General features: G+C 40.6%; 2 protein-coding genes across 2 annotated transcripts in view; one reads left to right on the top strand and one right to left on the bottom strand.

Annotated features, from left to right (window-relative positions):
- VEPH1 (ventricular zone expressed PH domain containing 1) overlaps positions 1 to 22,229 on the bottom strand; it is a 261,145-nt gene that overhangs the window by 210,169 nt on the left and 28,747 nt on the right. The gene's annotated exons all lie outside the window — the stretch shown is intronic.
- Positions 6,602 to 21,201, top strand: PTX3 (pentraxin 3). Its single transcript, XM_075268749.1, has 3 exons — positions 6,602 to 6,880; positions 7,092 to 7,538; positions 18,448 to 21,201. The coding sequence occupies exons 1-3, from the start codon at positions 6,772 to 6,774 to the stop codon at positions 19,053 to 19,055; spliced, it is 1,164 nt and encodes a 387-aa protein (XP_075124850.1). The 5' UTR covers positions 6,602 to 6,771; the 3' UTR covers positions 19,056 to 21,201.

The raw sequence follows: 22,229 nt of genomic DNA, 5'->3' as shown, positions 1-22,229 counted from the left end.
TACAATGGCAATGGCCCAGCACATCTGTTCCTTTAAGTTTTCTTAAGTAAAATGTCACCTGCTCCTGTTGGGAAGATGAAGTGTTAGCTTCAATGTAGCACCTGCATAATATATATGTTTGAACTTTCTGAAAGTGTTAAAATATTGTACATTTCCCAGTTAAATATATCTATTGTCTACTCATATTAAATGGTTACTAAAGATGGATATAGTCATATCTAAGCGCCATTTTATAGTTTATATAAGCCATAGATAAAGTCTGCAAAAAGCTGAGTAACTTCATAAGTACATTGCATCACTTATCTTGCAGCCAGAGCTGCAGTCACATTCTGCTAGTTGTCACTGAAAACGGTAAGCAACGTGGTAGTAGTTGCAACTTAGCCATGGATCAATAAAGTAAGGCTGGAGGGACTTAGGGCATAGCCTAAGGGGAGGCCACCATGACGGAGATTCAAGATGGACTGAAACCATTGAGGAATATGAAATTATGGGTGAAGACTGCCCTTAAAGGGATTCTACCATTAAAGACTTTTTTTTTTTTTTTTTGGTCGTTGATACGTTGGAATAGCCTTAAGAAAGGCAATTCTTCTGCTACCTTTAAATGTCATCTTTGCCCCTCCATTCGGTTAAAATTCCGTTTTCCTTCAGTATTCAAATGAGATCTCGCAGCCGTGGGGCACCCCCCAGCGCTCAAGCAGCACTGGGGGCGTAAGTAAGTAAGCCACCCATTTCTTGTGGCCTGTGGGCATGTGCAGTTGGCACTGCGCGAGGCCTACAAGTTTCACCACCTGTACCAGAAGAAGACGCATGAAGAGGATGTTTCTGAAGAAGATGGAGGCAGCGCTGGAGAGTTCTCTCGCAGCATTGGGGAGGCCTCCAGTGCTGTTTGAGGCCTGTGGCCTGCCCCCAGTGCTGCAAGAGAACTCATTTGCATACCGACAGGAAACGGAATTTTAACCGAATGGCAGCGTGGAGAAGACATCTAAAGGTAGGAGAAAAATAGCCTTTATCAAGGCTATTCCAATGAGTCAACAACAACAAAAAAAAGTTTTTAATGGTAGAATCCCTTTAAGAGGTGCGGTATGTTTAAGATGGAAATGGGGCTTTGCCATGGGGGAGTAGTTAAGGCTCTGCACTCACCAATAACTATCACTGTTACAGGGGGAATTTGGACTGGCCCAAGAGTGGGTTCTGTTTAATGGGCTAAGTTTTGTTCACTCTTGTGGGTTGAGTTAGTTTCTGAGCTAAGCAATGGATGTGGTAAATAAAAGGAACTAGTAGGCCAGACTTCCTTCCTCTTTAAAGGGGACCTTTCATGTCCTCAGAGATGGGTGGTATTACACTGTCAACTTTCTAGAAATATGTAATACCACCCATCTATGTGGACATAAAAGTTCCTCTTTAAGGTTATTTAAGGGACCTCACTGTTGGGACAATGGGGTGTTATGTGGATGCTATTATATACTGGTTTGTTATATTTATTAAATATCCTAGGTGTCCTGTATTTATGTTGGAGGGAGTTAGGAGATAGGGAGATGCAGTGGGATTGTTTGTTTTTTACTAGAGATGAGCGAACACTGTTTGGAACAGCTGTTCCGAACAGCATGCTCACAGCACGCTCCCGTAGAAATGAATGGAAGCAGCTGGCACGCAGGGGGTTAAGCGGCCGGCCGCCGGCAAAGTCTGTGTGCCAGGTGCTTCCATTCATTTCTATGGGAGCGTGCTGTTCAGATTGGCTGATCCGAACAGTGTTCGCTCATCTCTATTTTTTACTACATCACATGGTGTGGTAGTATAAATCCACAGAACAAGCTGACCATCCTATGCTAGGAGATTTCAGCTCTGAAGCCTGCAGAATTGTGAATGCATCTAAAAGCTAAACTGCAAGCTGTAACTCACTATCAGTGAAAAGTACTTAAAGTAATGTACTGTACTTGTTTCTTAACATTTCGATTATATTTATTGCCAAATCTTGACCATAGTTACCCCCATCTTATCACCCTCTGCACATTTCAAAGACCCTCTTTTAGTTTTTTTTTGCTTTTCATTGTAATCACGTGGGACAAGTGTTCTAGGTTGCCCATACTAAGTGCATCGATATTGATAGCCATCTTAATTTTTCAGCTTTGAGTATAGTAGGTATTCATACAATGAAATCTCTCCAAAAGACCTCTTAGAGAATATCATCTCATTGCACAGGCCTCATTTTCTTTTTTTTTTTTTTTTTTTTGTTAAATGTACCGTATTTTGCGGACTATAAGGCGCACCGGACTATAAGGCGCATTACCCATGAGCGCCTTATAGTCCTGCCTAGGTCCATATATAAGGCGCACCGGACTACAAGGCGCAGCGCTGTCCGGTGCGCCTTATATGATTGAAAGCGGCGGCCGGCAGACTTTGCCGGCGGCCGCTTAACCCCCCGCGTGCCAGCCGCTTCTATTCATTTCAATGGTACGCTTCCATTGAAATGAATGGAAGCGCTCGGCACACGAGGAGTTAAAGAACTTCCTTCTTGATCACGTCGGAATAATCTCCTTACCTTTTTACCATAGCCAGCGCCGCCTTCTTCCGCAGCTCCGTCTCTGTCTTCTTTGGGCCTCATGGATGACGCATGCGCAGTCGGCTCTAACAGGCTCTCGCAGCCAGAGCCGACTGCGCATGCGTCATCCATGAGGCCCAAAGAAGACGACACGGAAGGCGCGAACACAGCTCAGGGAGAAGGCGGCGCTGGCTATGGGAAAGGTAAGAGACGAATAGTCTTTTAAGGCTATTCCGACGTGGTTAGGGGGAAGAGGTTCTTTTAATGGTAGAATCTAGCGTTGAGCGAGTACTGTTCGGATCGGCTGATCCGAACAGTACTCGCTCATCTCTAGTAGAATCTCTTTAAGCAGCGGCCGCCGGCAAAGTCTGCATGCCGCTTCCATACATTACAATGAGAGCGCGCTATTCAAATAGTTAGAGATGAACGAATACTATTTGAATAGCGCGCTCCCATTGCAATGTATGGAAGCGGCATGCAGACTTTGCCGGCGGCCGCCGCTTAACTCCTCGCGTGCCGCCGCTTCAAGCCTTATATAAGGCGCACCGGACTATAAGGCGCACTTTCGATTTCTGAGGAAATCGAAGTATTTTATGTGCGCCTTATAGTCCGGAAAATACGGTAGATTGTGAGCCCCACATAGAGCTCACAATGTACATTTTTCCCTATCAGTACGTCTTTTTTGGAATATGGGATGGAAATCCATGCAAACACGGGGAGAACATACAAACTCCTTGCAGATGGTTTTTTGCCCTTGGTGGGATTTGAACACCAGGGCCCAGTGCTGCAAGGCTGCAGTGCTAACCACTGAGCCACTGTGTGGCCCCATAGGCCTCATTTTCTGTGACATATTTTCAGTTTTGCATACTTGCCATGTTCTTTGAGAAGACCACCTCTCTAGAAGGTCACTTTTTCATGCAATTTTGTGTGGTCATCTCAAAGAGGTTTCACTATTTTTTACCATAAGGAAAATGTTTGTTTTTGTACCGTGTTAGCCAGTGGCTCGGAGATATAAAAAACAAAAACTTGAGTCTTCAGTAGTTGATACCCTTTTTAATGGTTAATTAGCCATTAAAAAGGTGTCAACTACTGAAGACGCTCAAGTTTTTTGTTTTTTTATATTTTACCAGCAATAACTGGAAAGCAGCTTGTTATAAAATCACCTGTATAATTTTCTCATTACGGAAATAATGGATTAAAAAGGAATTAAATATATCACTTCATAGCTTTTATATGTGCTACTTTTATTGGCAGATGTGTTAGTTGCTTTTGATCTCATCCAGAACACAAAAAAAATCCAAAGCTCTGGAGAAAAATATTCTGTTTGTAAAAATTGATGCTAGAGCATAATGTCAGACAGTATAGTGCTTGTGCAGTTATCCACCAAGTCCTAGGTGATAGCAGATATACTATTGATCATAAAACACCACATTCTTTACTTCTGCTCTGATACAGTAGTAAATGTCTAATATATTATTATTCCCTATTCAATTCACATTGAGTGCTCCAAGGAGGATGTGGATATCAATTCAGGATATTTATTTTTTCCATATTACTGCCAGATGAGGCAGCACAATGAAAACACAGACCAAGTGATCTATTGAATGGCTTATGTGCAAGTATTAGATGCTGAAAGCAGTAGTTATGACTATTTTAATAAATGGATATTAGAAAGTTGGAAATTTGTATTTATCTCGTTAGGGAATTGCTAGATGAGCAATTACCCAGTAGCCTCTGGTTAAACCTGGGAGGAAAGGAACAATAAGACAGTGTCCTAACACTGAACCCGTCCCCAGTTCCTACCTGTTTGCCTCTGCTACACTAGGCGGTAGGGCACAACTGAGCGATAGTCCCTTCCTATGATAAAAGTGATGAAACACAAACAGCACCGAGCTGTACATGGTAAAGTATCGTAAGATGAGATGGTATAAAACCAAGCAGAGAAGCTTCTCACCTTAAATGGTTGTGAGGATTCCACAACAACCATATAAACCTTTGAACCACTTAGTAGGGGGAGTTCCTCCCTAGATGATGTATAGCCGCAGGACCTGTGCCACCATAGGTGTCAATCAAATGCCAGGGACAATAAGAAATAAGGATCACTGCACTTCACTCAATGGATAAATAACCGAACCTTCTTTATTAAAAGTCCAAGAATACACAATGCGTTTCGAGCTTGTAATTGCCTTTTCTCAAGTGTAATGGACTGTCTGTCGGGCTGGATGCTTCATTATAATGGTTTATAATGCATAGCTTTGAACTGAAGCTGAGGGAGACCAAGGGGTATAGAAGGGGGCAGTGCTTTGTTGAGGGTCCCAATACATGGACTGCCTTCAAATACAACTTCTACATTACATACATCTCTGGGCTCCTGTACATTCCTGTTTGTTTTGATTACCATATTCATTCAGCAGTGCAATAGCTAATTCCTAGTCCTGAGCTCTACTGCTATTCAGATGTAATGGGTCATCTTGTCAGCTCTGCTATGACTCTCCAATAAAATTTTCATTTCCAGCTTAGTGATACAGTACTTCCTTGCGGATCTTCTTTTCTCAAATATGCATTTGGTTTTTGTTGTAGTTCTCTGGTTATTGACCTTGGCTTTGTTTCTATCTCTAATCTCCCTCTATGTCTATAGTTATCTTTCTGGCTAGAGCTTGGCTACTTATTGCTAATAGGCTGCACTACTGGTAAGGTATCACATTTTAGGGATTCCTTGCAGTGAAGTACAGTACACAGTTATTACAAGATGAGTACAAGGGAACCCCTCAAACTCAGAACTGTACTTCAGCCAGCAGCAAATGAATTGCAGTTTAGCGAGTCCAGTTCCAATATAATTGTAACTTCATAATGTAAGAAGTTTGTAAGCTATCTACAACTTTCTGGAAATAGACTAGACCATTCAAGTACTGACATAAACAGTGAAGGTCCGAAAGGTTCAATATTATAGAGAAAAATTCCTGACTTGGGTTTCCATTTATGAGCCTAAGGGGAGGACCACTGGGCCCACTCTGTTAAAGATGGTCTGCCAATGCATTACATGGATAGTCATGTATATGAAACGCCATCACATCTTACCACATGTGTAGTAGAGGGCACATGCGGATGAAATAACTGTGGGCAGCTTTTCTTCATTAGACAACTCTATGGATAATGTCTCGACTGTCTTTGGTTAATATGACAATGTTATCCATTCAGCAGATATTTACTGCTAATACTTAAGGTAATAGCAACTATTCAGTGACAGCTGTTCTGTCTTCTTTAAGAGAAGAGTATGTAGTAGACTGTAGACAGGTAAGAGACTTGGGACATTAGAGAATAGAGCACTAGACAACAAGAACTTTATGGGGCTCCAAATCAGTGGAAAATAGTAATAGTGATATGAAAACACTACATAATAGTGATATGTGAAATAGTGAAACTAGTGGACAATAGAAAGAAGGACCTCAGACTTTTCGACACTTCAGACTGGGACAGCAGACTGCTGGACAAGGAGAACCATCTTAAATCCTAACCACTGAGACACTAAACCAATGGGCACTAAAGCAGATTTGCGATCAGGATACAAAGTCATATAGCTAGTAAATCAGGTTATCTTTGCCAGATTCACTTTAAGTCCTAAACAACAGTTTGTGTAATTGGATTTTTTGTTGGCTAGTGATAGAATAATGCAAAGATATATAACTCCTAGTCTACCAGGAAAGTAACTGACTACAATAGAATTATACTGCTTGTGATATTCCATCTTTAAGAATTTATGATCCTATGAGACCCTGCATACAAGCCTGCATTGAGTAATATACATTGGCAGAAATGTGTGCAAGGAAAAGTATTTCTAAAGCACATATGGAGTGAAGAAATTTCCCTGATGTTTTGTGTTCACAATTCCCCAGTGATTTATAGTACCCCATACAAGTTTCCCATTCTTTCTCTGCATGGTTGAACCCACCCACCACATGAGCCATTAAGCATAGCTTGTGTAACTGCCATACCTCCACTGATACCCACCCTCTTATTCTTATTACATGACATCATATTCCACATAATACTGCCACTGAGCAATACTGCAGTTTGGTAGTGATTCACCTGGCTCTCTATAAGCATTTATTAAGGGGCTCCCTCCTCAGTCTGAGCACAGCCACGTTCTGGTATGCTTTAGACAACATCACTAGGACAAAGGCAACTCCGTGCACTATTCCAGAACTTGTGTGTGTGCAAGCCTGGGAGAGAACATGATGCTACTAAAGCTATTTGTTTGCACTATTTGGTGCTTATCATCTGCACTAACAATAGCTGTGCAAGTCCAGGATCTCGACAACCAGATACTGGTCACTGGAGAAGGCAAGTCATTTATTTTCTTTATATAAATATTGCTTTTTAGCACTGATTTATTTTAGGTATGTCTTTATATACTCGCAGAGTATAATGTTTCTACATTTCATTCAATGTTTTATATTATATCTACTTTGGCATGAATCAGGAGGATAAGATTGTAGACATTACATAAATCAATCAATTAGAGGCAATTATAATGTACATTTTTATATTTTAGTAACTTTAACAGAATGTCAAGCCAAAGACCTTTCAAGATGGGATAAAGTGATGACAATGTTAGAGAACTCTCAAATGAGACAGAATATGCTGCTTCAGTATGTTGAAGAAGTTAAGGCGGAACTTCAGACAGTAAAAGAAGATCTTGGGACAGAAACCACATCAGGCTCCTGTAGTGACTGTCTTAGCAGCATTACTTCAGACATTTCAAGACTACTGGACTCAAAATGCCAGCCTGATCCTACTATAAGACAAAATGTGGAAAAATCTGCTGTCTTAAGCATTGACATAGGAGAAAGACTGGACCGTATTGAAAATGCTTTAAAGAAATGGGAAGAAGCTGTACAAAACAAAGTTGAATGTCCAGATAAAGGAAATGAAGTGACAAATACAGATTTATTGATCGAGCAGTTAAATGACTGGATCAACCAACGCCAAACACCATCAGGTAATACCTAGTATTAAATAGGAGTACCATATACTGTATTTATCTGCATGTTTTAAACATAAGTTTTTAATGTTTACAGATGTAGCAGATATACGTTTCAATGTAGCAGAGCTGAACTTGTTATTTAGTACAACTGTAACATCTGTGTTAATGTTTTTTATGACTATAGGTAAACTTCTGATATAACCTTAACTAAGCATTACCATGATACCCAGTCAAGGGTTAAAATATGTGTTACCACCGGTTCTATGTTTGCAGCACAGACCTCTGATTTATATCACATCACAGTGATCTAACTAGAACGTTAACTTGTGTTACAGCTTTTAGAATGGGCAACTGTATTTTTAGGTACTGTAAGTTACCTGAACCAAGAGTGTAACCAGATATGTATGATCTGCTAACCTATAAAGTGACATATAAAAGGAGGGGGTGGCGATTCGGAGAACAGTACATTCATGTAGCTGAAAATGCTGAGTAATCTTTCTCACCACAGATGAGTTTGCATTCAATCAGCCGTTGCCTATGACTCAAAAAAGCAGAAGGAAAGGCTGCGTAACTCCAGAAAAGCGATAGAATTTCTCATTAGTGCAGATATGATAAGGTCAATAATGTGTAATGTTATATATCTACATTACAGATAACATCTGGATATGTAATCTGACTGCTCTGGCAGCTGCACACTGAGTCAGGGGCCATGTATACTAAACAGTGCTATGGAACTAACAGCAGAATCAGCATGGTGTATAGCCTACAGAGTACTCAACAAAGAATAGAGTAAATACCAGTAAATATATATGCTTATAATAAGTTAAGCCACAGAGTCAGTGATTTGCTTGTGTTCAGCATTGTAATAATGAATGGTTAACGCTGCAGTGTAACCTCTCAAGACCACCTCTTTGAGTAGACCATCGCTTACCCAGACCAGATTTCCAATTACAGATACTCATTCCCACCATTCATTATGCATACTGGGCATCCATTGTGTGAAGACAACCTCCCAGAAGAACACTTTCCAAGGCAAGTTTGGGAGGCTGTCTCAGAGGTGTTCCTTTATATGAGTAAACTAGGGGCACTGCCATACACTTTCCACAAAGAAATCTTCTCTAAAGAATGAGATGTTTTTCGATATAAAGCAAAATGTTTCTAATGTGATCCATATGCATGACTGAATATAAGAGTCAGTAAGAGTCAGTCTTGTGTAAATCTGCTTTACAATGACCTGTGCAGAAGTCCGTAAACCAACTATACTGAACCTATATATTCAGGTTTATAGATTAACTCATAAACTACCGTGCGTTTGTGCACACTGACAAAGAAGTGTGACATGAATCCTTCAAAATGTATTTCCAAAGAAATCTAAAGAATTATGTGAAAGTGCTTATCCGCAGACCAAGACTTATCACCTATAAACAGGTTAGATAATAAGTGTTTGACACTTGAGATTCCACCTATAGGACAACCAACAATCACTAAAATAGAGGTCCCATATTGCTTATCTGAATGTAGCAGTGGTTGAGTATCATCACCGCCACTTCATTCAAAGTCTATGTAAGTGATGAAGTCAGTCTAGCACTGTACTCAGTTCTCTTTGTCAGCCCCATAGACTTTGAATGGAGCAGCAGTTTGTATGTTGTACTGCTGCTCCAGTCAGTAGAGGGTGCAGAACTTCCATTACCTGATCTGCAGCGGGACCCCCAGGAATCAGACACTTGTCACTTATAAGGTAGATAAGTGAAAAGTGTTGATCTTGGTACCACTCCTTTTTGTATTACCCAAGATAGGCAAATGTTGCACACCTTTGCCACAATGACTAAAGGAGCACTAAAGGAACCCTCTGACCTATATAATGAAGACTAGTATTATAAATGACATATTGAGGACTGTTGTAGATCTAAAAGCTTCCAGTTAGATTACTGTCTTACCTTAAAGGGATGGTTCACCTTTACAAGTGGCCCATTTGTTTTAGTGATCAGTGGTGGTTACAGGACACAGACCTGCACGTAGCACATCTTATATGTCTCAGTGACATGTCAGATGAGTAAGTGTGAAGCTTTCTTTAAATGTATGGAAGAATAAAACAAACCAATACAGTTCAGTAACTCTAAATTTTAGTCTTTCCTTGGGACTGCATAGTATATCATGAGTAACATTACCTCATTGTGATTTTTGTAAATTATAAACTTAGAGCGAGACGTCCAGCTGGCGACACACCAAGTCTTCACTACAGCTGGCTTAAGTACGACAGAATATATTTCTGGAGTACATACAATGTCTAATACTTTTCTCTGTACATACTTTATTAAAACATTGTAACTCAAGCAAATTCAATGTTAATTTTAAAATTCATTGGAATATAATAGGATTACTGCCCCCCCCCCCCCAATAAAAACTAAGACCCAAGATTGTAATTATCATCATTTCCTCTTTTTTTAAAGCTTTACTATAATTGGTGGTTAATGTTAAAGAGCAAACACAAGGATTAGGATTATTCTCAGGAAGTATGTCATTATATGACGTGTCTCCAGGATTCCTGCAACCGCACTTTAAACAATTCCTGTAGTTTGGCAATTAGCCAACATGTCATTCACCATGATAAAACATAGGTTCCTGTCACTTGGATTAGACTGGCTGCATCTCCTGCTCCTTAGCCGACAGAAGAGTCTCTAATGAATTAACCCTAGTTTGCCATTTAGTGCCAAGAGAAAGTAGAATGTTATGCCAATGCGTCACCAAAGTATGTCGCTCATAAGAAGGATTTGTCATAATGTGGTCTGGAAGGGGCATAATGTTCCATATTCTAGAGCATCTGTCAAAAGTTAGAGGCTGCATCTCCTACATGACCTGATGGGAAATTATTGTGGTTGCCCATGCAAACATTGGGGCTGATTGATCACACATTCACAAGGCAGTGAAAAAGTTACAATGTTTTGCACTAGTCAGTTTTTTCACAGGAAATTGAAATGTTGTATTTTTTTTTACACACTGCTTTCAGCATTTTTGTGAAAGGGGGTGTGGCGAGGGGCATAACCTGGGAAGGGCCACCTGCACTGCCAGATTTATGATCTTTTGCTGGCATAAATGATGTCTGAAAACTAGTCTAATCTGATTTCAGTACAGGTGCCTGGTCTGAGAGAGGGTGAGCCTCAATTATCAGGAGGTATGAACAGGGACTATGGAGACTGGCCTTAAACTTGTCAGTCTTCATAAATCTTCCCCATATAGTTCCCTTTAATAAGCCATCTTATAAAAAGCATAAAGGGGTTGGCTGCTTTAAGAAATTCTGATTAAATAGTTTCGAGACATGAATTTAAAGCAGTTGTCCCCTTTCAGACCAATATTGAGAGACAATAGTTATTGCTTGTATAATGAAAAGTTCTACAATTTTCCAATATACTTTCTGTATCAATTTATCACTGCTTACTCCCAGTAGATAAAAATCAGTCTATGGTCATGTGATTTACGTTCCATGGTCATGTGATTTACAGTCCATGGTCATGTGATGATCAAACAGGTGCACGACTCATTACCAGGCAGATGTCTGATTACTGTGCTGTGACTATAATGAGTGGCACCTGTGTGTTATATAACATGACCATGGACAGTATATCACATGACCATGGACAGTATATCACATAACCATGGACAGTATATCACATGACCATGGACAGTATATCACATGACCATGGACAGTATATCACATGGACATGGACTGATTTTTATCTACTGGGAGTACGAATAAATGACAGCAAGCAGAGAGCCAGAAAACGTGAGGAATTGATACAGAAAATAAATTGGAAAATTGTTTAACTTTTCATTATGTAAACAATAACCTTTGTCTCTCAATGTTTGTCTGAAAACGGACATTACCATTAATCAACTTGCTGACATGCCTTTATCATACGTTTTGTGCTGTTTTGGCAACTCGCTAGGCCATGCCTTTTTGTTATGAAACCTTTATCTTCTGACTGCACACTGCTGCCATCCATAATATAGCTGTAAGTCATGTGATCAGACATGTCGCTCTGCACCCTCCCTGGAAACATGTGGCACCTGTACTAGACTCCTGAACACAACAGGACCAATTTTCTGGCATAATAAAGACACGATTTGCAGCTGGCTTTTTAAAGCCACCCATGTTACTTTTTGAAAAAGGGGCCATGGCATGGGCGTGCTGTAGGCGGGCCCATTGGTCCTGCCAGATTTATGATCATTTATGCCAGTTTTCTGGCGTAAATGATTGCTGAAATCTTCATCAGCTTTAATCTAGAAAACACCGGTCTCTATATCTGTTTCACTGTAGTACATTGGAGGATGCAAGGTAAGGTATATGGCATCATGATCCTCTGTCTGTGGCTATATTGTGGAGAAGAGCTGAATGCCCTGGGAAGATATGACTTTCATAGTAGGGGGCATGACTAAACTGGTTTAATGCATGCTTCAAAAAGATTTCCTAAGATTTTCTGAAATTAGCCAACCCTTTTAGGCTTAGTTCACACGCAAATCCGCGTGTGTATATTCCGTCGCGGCAGCCAAGAAATGGATGCCACTGCAGTGCACGGCATCCCATCGCGGCTTTCTGCTTCGGATTAGACCCAAATGGATAGGCTTAGTCCGGAGGGTGCTGCCGTAAGGCGGACGCCGCGGCTGAATCAGCCGCAGAATCCGCCTGAAGAAAGGACAGAAAGCTTCTTTTTTTCCACTAGCGGCAACATAGACCACCATTGTGAGGGGGTGGATTATCACATGGATTCCACGCCATAATCCACCCCCTCTGTGCCTGTGTGAACGAGCCCTAAAGGTTCTGTTGATATTTCATCCGTTCCAGGGTGTCAAATATTCTTGTATTGGGCTTACATTGAAAAACACAGCTAGCACACTGACCCATTTCTTTCTATAGTCTCATACACACGCCTGTGTGTTATCAAGGGCCCGTGTATGTGGTTGTGAGCCTGGGGCAAAACTAAGGATAGGTCCTATACCTGTCCATTTTGCAGGCACACTGAAAAAATTGAATTGGGCCGTGGAGGCATGGGCAGCAAACGGATATCATCTGCAATGGACCTGGCACATGCAAAAGATTGTGTGAATGTAGCCTAAAGGAGATAGTTGCTACAATTTAAAGTAATGGAGTATACAGCATCAGAAGACATTATAGACTTTAGAAAAGAATGATATAGCTGCTTAGCTTCAACATTTTGCATATATTGGGGAAAAACTTTGACTTCAATGGTAGCTTGCTTCTTTTTTCCGCTAGCTAGTAGAGGGAAAAAAGAAGCGAGCTGCCTTATCTTGCCATGGATTCCGCGGCTAACTCAGCCGCAGTGTCCATGGCGCGAGGCTCCCTCCTGATTGAGCCCATTCTTCAGGCCTAATCCGGAGCGCAATGCCGCAACTGAAACATACCCTTAAGGGGTTTTTAAATTGACACTCTATCCACAGGTTCTCCCAATTTTAACAAGTTTAGAACTTCATTAAAAAACTAATCCGTGAGGAATCCATATTCATCTGTGGCAATAACGTAAAATACATTAGTTGTTGTACTGCAGTTTTGTCCCACTTGGTTCCTCGCCTAAAATGGACCTGACAATGTTTGTGAAAATCCCAATGACATACATCATCTGATAAGTGCTGTCACCCTGAGTGTTTTGATGCTTTGTTAATCCAAATAAGTTCAGCCATTCCACATAAGTGCTTTTAGTGTTGTTGTAACATAAAGGATATTAGCCAAGTGGACAGTAACATTGTGGTTACTGAAGGTATAGCCTCTGTGTGCTGTATGTCATGCACCATCCACTTGGCTAGTCCACCCTAATATGCATGAACATTAAAAGGGCTTATATTTTTGGAATGGCTGAATGGATTTGTATAAACAACAAATACCAAAATACTCAGGAAGGCAGTAACATGATGTATGTCATAGGGCTTTTCAGACCTGGTGACAGGTCCTAGTGAAAGTGAGCCTGTCTCAATAAACATGTAGTCCCATATGCCAGCAGGAGAGTCCAGCGGGAGGTCCTCATCCCTGACTGACAGCCATCTCTGTGAGCTCATACAGGGAACACTGCCAGCCATAAGACAACACAGCGGACTCTTAAAGAGAGCACAGAAAGAGTGATTCCTACTCTGTAACATGTGCCTGCAAATTGTAAAGCACTTACATGATGACAAGTTTAGTTTATACTCAAGGATGTTTGATGCCTTTTTTCCTTAAAGTGTTCAGGTTATAACTTTATTTTGAAGCCATTCATTGTTTTCTAGCTGAATGATGATTTGGACAAAACCTCATATTTTCTTGTTTAATATTTTGCGATAAGAAGAATTAATGGTAGACTCAATGATTGTGAGTAGAGATGAGCGAACACTGTTCGGATCAGCCGTTCCGAACAGCACGCTCTCATAGAAATGAATGGAAGCACCTGGTACGGCGACCGGCCGCCGGCAAAGTGTACGTGCCAGGTGCTTCCATTCATTTCTATGGGAGCATGCTGTTCGGAACAGCTGATCCGAACAGTGTTCGCTCATCTCTAATTGTGAGGAATAGACTCCTGTCATCAGTTAGGTTTGTCTTTCTGTTGGCAAATTGCTTGGCACAGACTCTACATTAAAACATTCATACATGCCATACTTCAGGAATCTACATAACTGAAAGAAAGTTGCAGAAAATTGCAGAAATAAATTACCAAGACTTAAAAGATTTCTTCTACATTCTAGACTGATAGAAATAACAGTTTATTTGATTCAACTTCCTTAGGATAAGTCATAAATATCATAGTCCCAGAACAAGCTTTAAGTCATGGTCTAGAGCAGGTTTACTTAAGGAATGACGTCTATCAGGAGAACAACTGCACTTCTGACTGCTGTAGCACTGATGCATTACAGTAACAGCAGCAGGAATCAGTGATCGTCCTTGCTGCCTAATATATCACGGGTCAGGAGGTCAGTCTTTCTCCTGACTGATGCCAGTGTCATTCTGTTTGGGGACAATAAAGTGACATAAAATGTGTAGGGAGACTAAGAGGAGTTAAACTGTATTGGAGCATTAATGGGCATTACACTTTGTGGGAGCGCCAATGGTACATTATAATGTGTGGGAGTCACTAATCGGGCATTATACTGTATGGGGGGGCCAATAAGAAGCATTATACTGTAGGTGGGCATTAAATTGTTTGGGAGCACCAATAGTACATGAGAATACCATGAGAAGGCCACTAAGAGGGCATTATACCTTTTGGGGACATCATACTGATTGGGGAGAACTAAGGGGGCATTATACTGTGTGAGGGCACTAAGGTGGCATTATACTGTATGGGGCACTAGGGAGGCTTCAGATTCCACCCCAAATCTACCTCCTAGGCAGAGATTGCAGCAGGATGAAGAAAAAGTCAATGTCCTGCTTGATCTTGTCGCGGATTCTTCAGCTTGGGAGTCCCTGGTGATTAGGCCAATTCACCCAGGCCTAATCAGCAGAGGAAAGCCATGACGGAATAGCGATGTCCCCGTGGCTGAAGAATTTCTCTTCATTTTCCACCATGTGAACGGTACGTTCAGGGGACCTGGTCCTAAGGGGACCTGAGCTGAACTGGGTGGATTTAAATATGTCTTAACATATGTTTAACTCTTAGACATGATCGGCTACTGTTCTGCTTGGACCCACCTCAGGTCAGTGGACCTGTAGCGTAAAAATAGGTGAGTACCGTAATCTAGAGTTAAAATATAATCTAGAATCCCAAATAGCACCAAATTATGGTTTGGAGTAAACATTGTGGCTTGTAGCATATCCTGACATTTGATTTCAGAAGCATCTGAAAACAACTGAAGAGGCTTCATGGGCTTCACAGAAGCTTATAAAACTTCCTTGCCATGGATAACTCATAAGGGTTATGTTCACATATGGCACATTCGTCACAGAAATTTCTGCAACAAATCTGCCACATCTAAACATACCCTAAGGCTACAAAATTTCTTAGGATCAATGATGCTTTGCATATCCTACCACAGGGATACAGAACTGTTTCAAATCATAAGAAACATAAGCAGATATTTAGAAAAAGAGTTGAATGAGAACAACTGTTTTCAGTACGGTGTTTAACCCCTTAATCTATTTATGTGGACTCACGTACAGAGTTACATTATAACTAGGTATAAAGATTTGGGCCAACAGTACTATGAAAAGGCAAAAGTACAATAAAGCAAAATTTCTGTTGTATAGCTAGAAGTTGCATTGACATTATATGTTTTTAATGTGACTCAGACATTGAAGTTCTGTATAGAACTTCTGCAACTGGTTTTGATTTAGCATAAGACTTGGAGAAGAGCCAGAACCGCTCTTAAGGGAGTTTCTAATCACACTTTTGCCGGTTGGTCTTTTACAGAACTGTGTTAAGTTTCAGCCGGACCGTTCTCAGTCGAGCGTCTGTTAATTAAATAGCCCGTGTTAGACAGTGTTACTGACATTTCTGAGCATGTATCTGAAAAAATGGCTTCAATATCTTTGAGGAAAAGATTCAGAAACCTTAAATCTAAACACTGAAATGCAATATGTCATGTCTGTTTTAGAAGAATGGGTAAGGTTGAAACTTTCATTCTTCCAGCTACAAGCATGGATAATTTAAAGCCACAATGGCTCCTTGAACAGGAAATGAATCAGACACGTTCCCTTTAGGGAGCCCCCTGTAAGCTTCATTAATGTAGTGACACTTTATTCATTATGACAAACTAATGATCCCCTGTACTTTAATCCAGCGAGTTCCTCAGCACATTAAAAGCCATCAAATTGGTTAACTGCTTTTATCTATTATTTTAATCCTAATCATAAAGGGTTTTGTTATGTGTAGAACAGTTTTATATCACCACAGATTTGTCTTGCAGTTCTTGGGCCATGTCATTAATACATAAGAAAGGGAATAATTACGGGAGAAATAGTTGAAGGACTATTCCAAAAAACTAACATTCATTAACTTGCATTAAAATAAAATTGTAGCAATGATCTCCATATCCTAAATAACTACTCAGTTATCAGGACAGCAGACGTGTTAGCGATTGGCTGAAGAGCTCGAATTCATTATCCTATATTCACCCTACAGTGAATATTACATTAAAGGGGTTGTCAGGAATAAATATAAATTCCTACACTAATGTAAACACCCTCCCTCCACCTACTTTCTAAATTATATAATTAATTAAAAATGTATATTTACCCATATCCATGGGGCAGTCACCCAGTGACAATCTATTTTCCCATTTCTGGAAACGGATCGTCACTACTACTCCCCCTCATCCAATCCATAATACTTATCTATTTTCTTCCTGTCTAGGCTTCCTTGTGTGGGGAATGGCTCCTCCTTCTTCCTTGACATCATCCCGCATATGCACAAGAGAGTCATAGTCCTAGCTTAGGCAGCGTTCATACTGCCGCTGCTGTCTGCCTCGGGGTGTCCGCTGTAAACCCCGAGGGAAACCAGACAGCAGACGGATTGCGAGCGGTCGGCTTTAGAACCCATTCATTTGAATGGGTTTTAAAAGGTGACTGCCCCGAGCGTTTTCACCCTCTCCACCTGGAAACTGTTTTTTTTTCAGGGAACACAGTCCTACATGCAGAACTTTGTGTCTGCTGAAAAAAAAAATGGTTTCCAGACGGAGAGGGTGAAACGGATCCCCCCCCCTTCCCAGGATGAACAGCAGTAGCAGTGTGAACATGGGGCCTGTGCAATAGAGATGTAGTGAAGTCTACAGCACAGTGCCAGGACTACTGCATGCTGGCAGTCACAAAAGAGGAAAAGCTTTTTCCCACAAAAGGAAACCTGGACAAGAAGAAAATAGCTAAAGTGTAATAGGGTATGGGGGTGGGCTGAGTGAGTTGGGAAGGGCTAGCAGTGGGAGGAATAGCTATGGAGACAGGGAGGAGTGTTAGAGAGAGAGGGGGAGTGAGAGGGAGATACTGTGAGAGCCTACAACTACTAGAATGCATTGCATCAGCTAAGGCAGCAGTAAGCTGCACCCTCTAAACCAGGGGTAGGGAACGTATGGCTCTCAAGCTGTTGCAAAACTACAACTCCCAGCATGCATACTTGTTCTGCTGTTCTTGGAACTCCCATGGAAGTGAATGGAGCATGTTGGGAGTTGTAGTTTCACAGCAGCTGAAGAGCCGAAGGTTCCCTATCCCTGCTCTAAACAAATGCAGAAGATGCTAGGATCTCCCAGAGAAACCCAGAAATCACTCAAAACACTACATTTATTAACCGATTAATAGCACGAACAGACCTTTTTTTTGCCTGGAAAATCCTTTCAATAATTTCACTGTCTGTGAATGGGGGTTATGTACTATATTCAGGTTCTAACAGACCTTCAAAATATAGGTCATGCTCTATTTCTACTGCAATGCATTAGGCCTCATTCACATCTGCGTCGATAATCCGTTCAGGGGAGTCCTGGACGGACTACCGAAGCAAGCGTTGTGCAATGAAAGCATACGGACCCCATAGACTATAATGGGGTCCGTGCGCTTTCTGCTCAATCTCCGCACGGAACATGCGGACAGGAAAGTACTTCACGATCTACTTTCCTGTCCTCATGACTCGTGTGGAGACCGTCAAAGACATACTGATAGGGAATGTAACTGGCAAGCCCTATATGGGACAATGATTGATAATAAGTGGAACGCACTGGATACTTAAATCCACAGCATACACTAAACTAGATTCCTTCTACATTTGCACTAGATTTCACTTATTGAACAGCAAAGGATGAGATCCATAACCATACTTTATAGCACGTTCACAGAAAAATATTTATTTCACACATCTATAAGCTATTTAGCCTTAGCAAGAGTCCACTACATGACCTCTGATGCATGAGGTCAAGCAGTTCATATTTTCTCTATGTGATAATGTATTGTTTTTGTATTTTTCAGGGTGTGATGTATCATTACTATTTCCAATGAGATCACCCAAAATTTATGCAAGTGTGCACCCTGTCAACATGAATCTCCAGTCCTTCACTTTCTGTGTGTGGACTAAAGTGACAGAAGCCCTGGAAAGAACCATTGTATTCTCATATGGCACCAAGCGCAATCCTTACGAAATCCAACTATATTTCAACGAACAGTCTCCGGTACTTGTTGTCGGTGGTGATAACAAGATATCTGCTGAAAATGCGCTGCAGAAAGGAAAGTGGTCGCACATATGTGGCACATGGAACTCTGAAGTCGGCAATACAACACTATGGGTCAATGGAGAAAATAAAGCATCAAGTGATGGGGTGGCCCAGGGTCATATCATTCCTGACAGAGGTATATTCCAGATTGGTCAAGAAAAGAATGGTTGTTGTGTAGGAGGAGGTTTCGATGAGTCATTATCATTTTCTGGAAAGATCACAGGCTTTAACTTGTGGGATAATGTACTCAGTGATGAGGACATTGTGAAGACTCTAACAGATACTGACTGCAGTATTCGGGGCAATGTTATTGGTTGGGGCACAACAGAAATTCAACCACATGGGGGTGCTCAATACATTTATTAAAATTTCTAGAGGTTTAATACAGGCACATTACAGAATCTGTCAGATTGTTCATTGAGATCTTTCGGTTTAAGAGTATATCCTCCAAATAATTCTAATATCATGTCCAGAAACTTGTTAATTAAGATATTATATTACCACCTTCTACCATATTTGGTGTTACAGTGATTCTGCCAACATGAACGGCAGTTATAAACTTAACATGGAGCTCTGTAGAAAAATTCACTCATATTTCAACACATATACCATTTTTGTCATGGTCTGATGCTCCAACTCTGATAAATTCAGCTCATATAGAAATGATTTCCCAATTGTTACCTGGGAGCACTTGAATCTGAGGGGACGCCCAAGTAGCACTTAGGGATTAATTTACATATTTATAAAAGGCTACATTTCTCAGTGTTGGGGTATCAGACCATAATTAATAAAGGTATCACTATGTGATCTGTCCTATAGCTTATAACCAAAATTTGTGCTGACAGACTCCCTAGCATAAAGCATAGCTTCATCTTTCGTGAACACTCACTATCCTAGGGAATTGTATATTTACCATTTCCCGATTGTGCTTCCATGTTTGGTAACGCTTTGTTTGTGACTATTAGGAAAACCAATAGAGGAGCAGTAGCGGGATTCTTTATTAATGGTTGCTGCCCTTTGAAACTGTCAGCAGACCATTGCTTCTGTCAAGTATTTGTAAAAGGGTTTTCTGAGATCTTGATATTGATTACCAATTTTTAGGCTAGGTCATCAATATAACACCAATGGAGGTTCCACACCCGACACCTTCAGCCGCTGGACATGGAAGTACACAGTAGAAGGAGCTGTAGCAACAGCTCTGTTCACTCTGTAGTAGCTGTGGCATATTACTGCACGTCAGCTCCCATTCAAGTGAATTATTTAATTCCGGCTCCATCTGCTGTGTATTTTTGGTACCAACTGGTGCTGACAGCAGCTGAGCAGATTGGTGGATGTGTCTGTGTCAAAACCCCACTGCTGTGATATTCATGACTTATCCTACAAATAGGTCATCAATATCAAAAGCTCATAAAACTCCTTTTAATATAGTGATGCAGGTTTAGTTTTCTGCTGATGGCCTGGCAGGAAAGCCATGGTAAATTTTAGTCCTCTCTACAGCGCAGCCTCTGTGGCCTGTGTGCATACACTGGTAAAAGGGAGTGATTCTGATGAGATGTAACTAATATATAATCATAGGTTCACTTTAAATAAACCTATGCTAAAGCAGTTTAAACATATGTACACGGCAGATCATAGGATGCTGTACAAAGCTTCAATGTATGGTATCTTCAGTGGAAAATATAACAGAAAAGATCTACAAAATGCCTTATTATCCATTGGGGATATAGATATGTAATCAAAATGTCAATAGACCTCCATAAAAGGATGGATGTTATTGTACTTGGATATACACTTTAATTCTAAAATGTAAATGTCAACCTACCAATTCTTAACTGATGTTCAACTTCACAGAAGTTATGTCTCACTGCCATTGCAGACCTCAATAGTCCTAGTTTCGATCACCTAGAGTACATACAATCTAGGGCCTGTTGAGTTATCTAACTCACTAATTGTTTGTCAGCACATTCTCTACTTCTACTGTATACGTGTACTAATAAATAACTATGAAGGCAGCACTAAGCTAATTGTATGTGTCTGAATAGACTTGTGCGGAAGTTCTGTTTCAATGTGAATTGCTAATATGCAAAACCAATTGTAAACCTAATTATAACCACTTTTTATCAATCATTATACCTGTAATTATGTAATGCTGTACTATATTGTAAATTGAATTTGCAAGAGTTACGTTAAATAAATGCTACTTTATTTTTGTACAATTGTAACATAGGGGAATACTAAAGTTTTATCACACTGTTACAATTCTGCATATCTTAGAGACAGAAACACAATAACATCTAATGTCTGTTTACATTGTTTCTGTTTGTTAAAAACATGGTTTTGGTTTGCACAATATTACATGGCAAACATTATTAGAAGATGGTTACTGTTAGATATACGGACACTGTATGTTTAAGAATAACAATAATATTTTAAGACACAATTCTGAAACTATTTTATTATTGTCACTATGTAACAATGTCTTTTACTCCCCATTGCTGTATTCTGATTAATTATTTTAAGCCTTGTGTTGATACAAACCATTTTTCTATAAAATAAATTAAAATGATGTTTTCGGTGTACTGGTATGTTTCATCTTTTTTTTCTCTGTTATATCAATTAGTGTAAGTTAAATTGTCAGCCCTATTGTGTTATTTGAGTTTGAAGGTGTTCTCCACCCTGGATTTTTCTTTAACGAACAGGCTCAGAATGGATTAAACATAAAACTACCCATTTACCCCTCTCTACTATGCTTTTAACGCATATCAAATCCTTACTGGCCTCTCCTTCCTAGTCCTGTCCTAACACACAGAATATGCTAGGCAGCCCGCTATCGGACAAATTCTAGGTTTCAAAAGACTGGACTAGAGAGTAAAGGCCAGCAGGAACTTGGTCAGTATTGGACCAGAAACAGTCAAACATTGGTGAGTACGGCTTCTTTTAAGTTTTTAATTCAATCATAAAAAAAATAAAAATTCCCCACTGAAAAACCATAAAAGAAACTGTTAATGATCAGAAAAACTGGTTGTATATTTTACCAGAGACATTACAACTCTTGTACATGGATGTACCTTAGGGCTAGGTCACACGGGCATAGAGGGAGCAGGTTATGGTGCGTAATCCACGTCATAATCCGCTCCCTCACAATGGTGGTCTATGGAGACCGCCAGGCTACTTTTTCTATGGGGCAAAAAGAAGCGTGCTGCCCTTTCTTCAGGAGGATTCCGTGGCTCGTTGAGTCGCAGTGTCCGCCTCGCGGCAGCAACCTCTGGAGATAGCCCATTCATTTGAGCCTACTCTGGAGGGGGAAGCCGCGACTGTAGGAAACCGCGACAGTCGTGGCAGGTGGATTTTTACTCAAGAGTGAGACGGCTCTCCGCGTCACTCTCGGTGCCGAAATCCACCTCGGTGCCGAAATCACCCCCCGTGTGAACGCACCCTTACATGGACAAGGGTTACAAGGTATGTGTCACATACCCATATTATAAATATTTTCCATTTTCTGTGTTTTGGTGTCAGATTAAAACCAATTAATAGAGTAAC

The sequence above is a fragment of the Leptodactylus fuscus genome, chromosome 3 (assembly GCF_031893055.1).
Source record: "Leptodactylus fuscus isolate aLepFus1 chromosome 3, aLepFus1.hap2, whole genome shotgun sequence".
NCBI lineage: Eukaryota > Metazoa > Chordata > Amphibia > Anura > Leptodactylidae > Leptodactylus > Leptodactylus fuscus.
The sequence above is the reverse complement of the archived record's forward strand: the minus strand, read 5'-3'. Positions and strand labels throughout refer to the sequence as shown.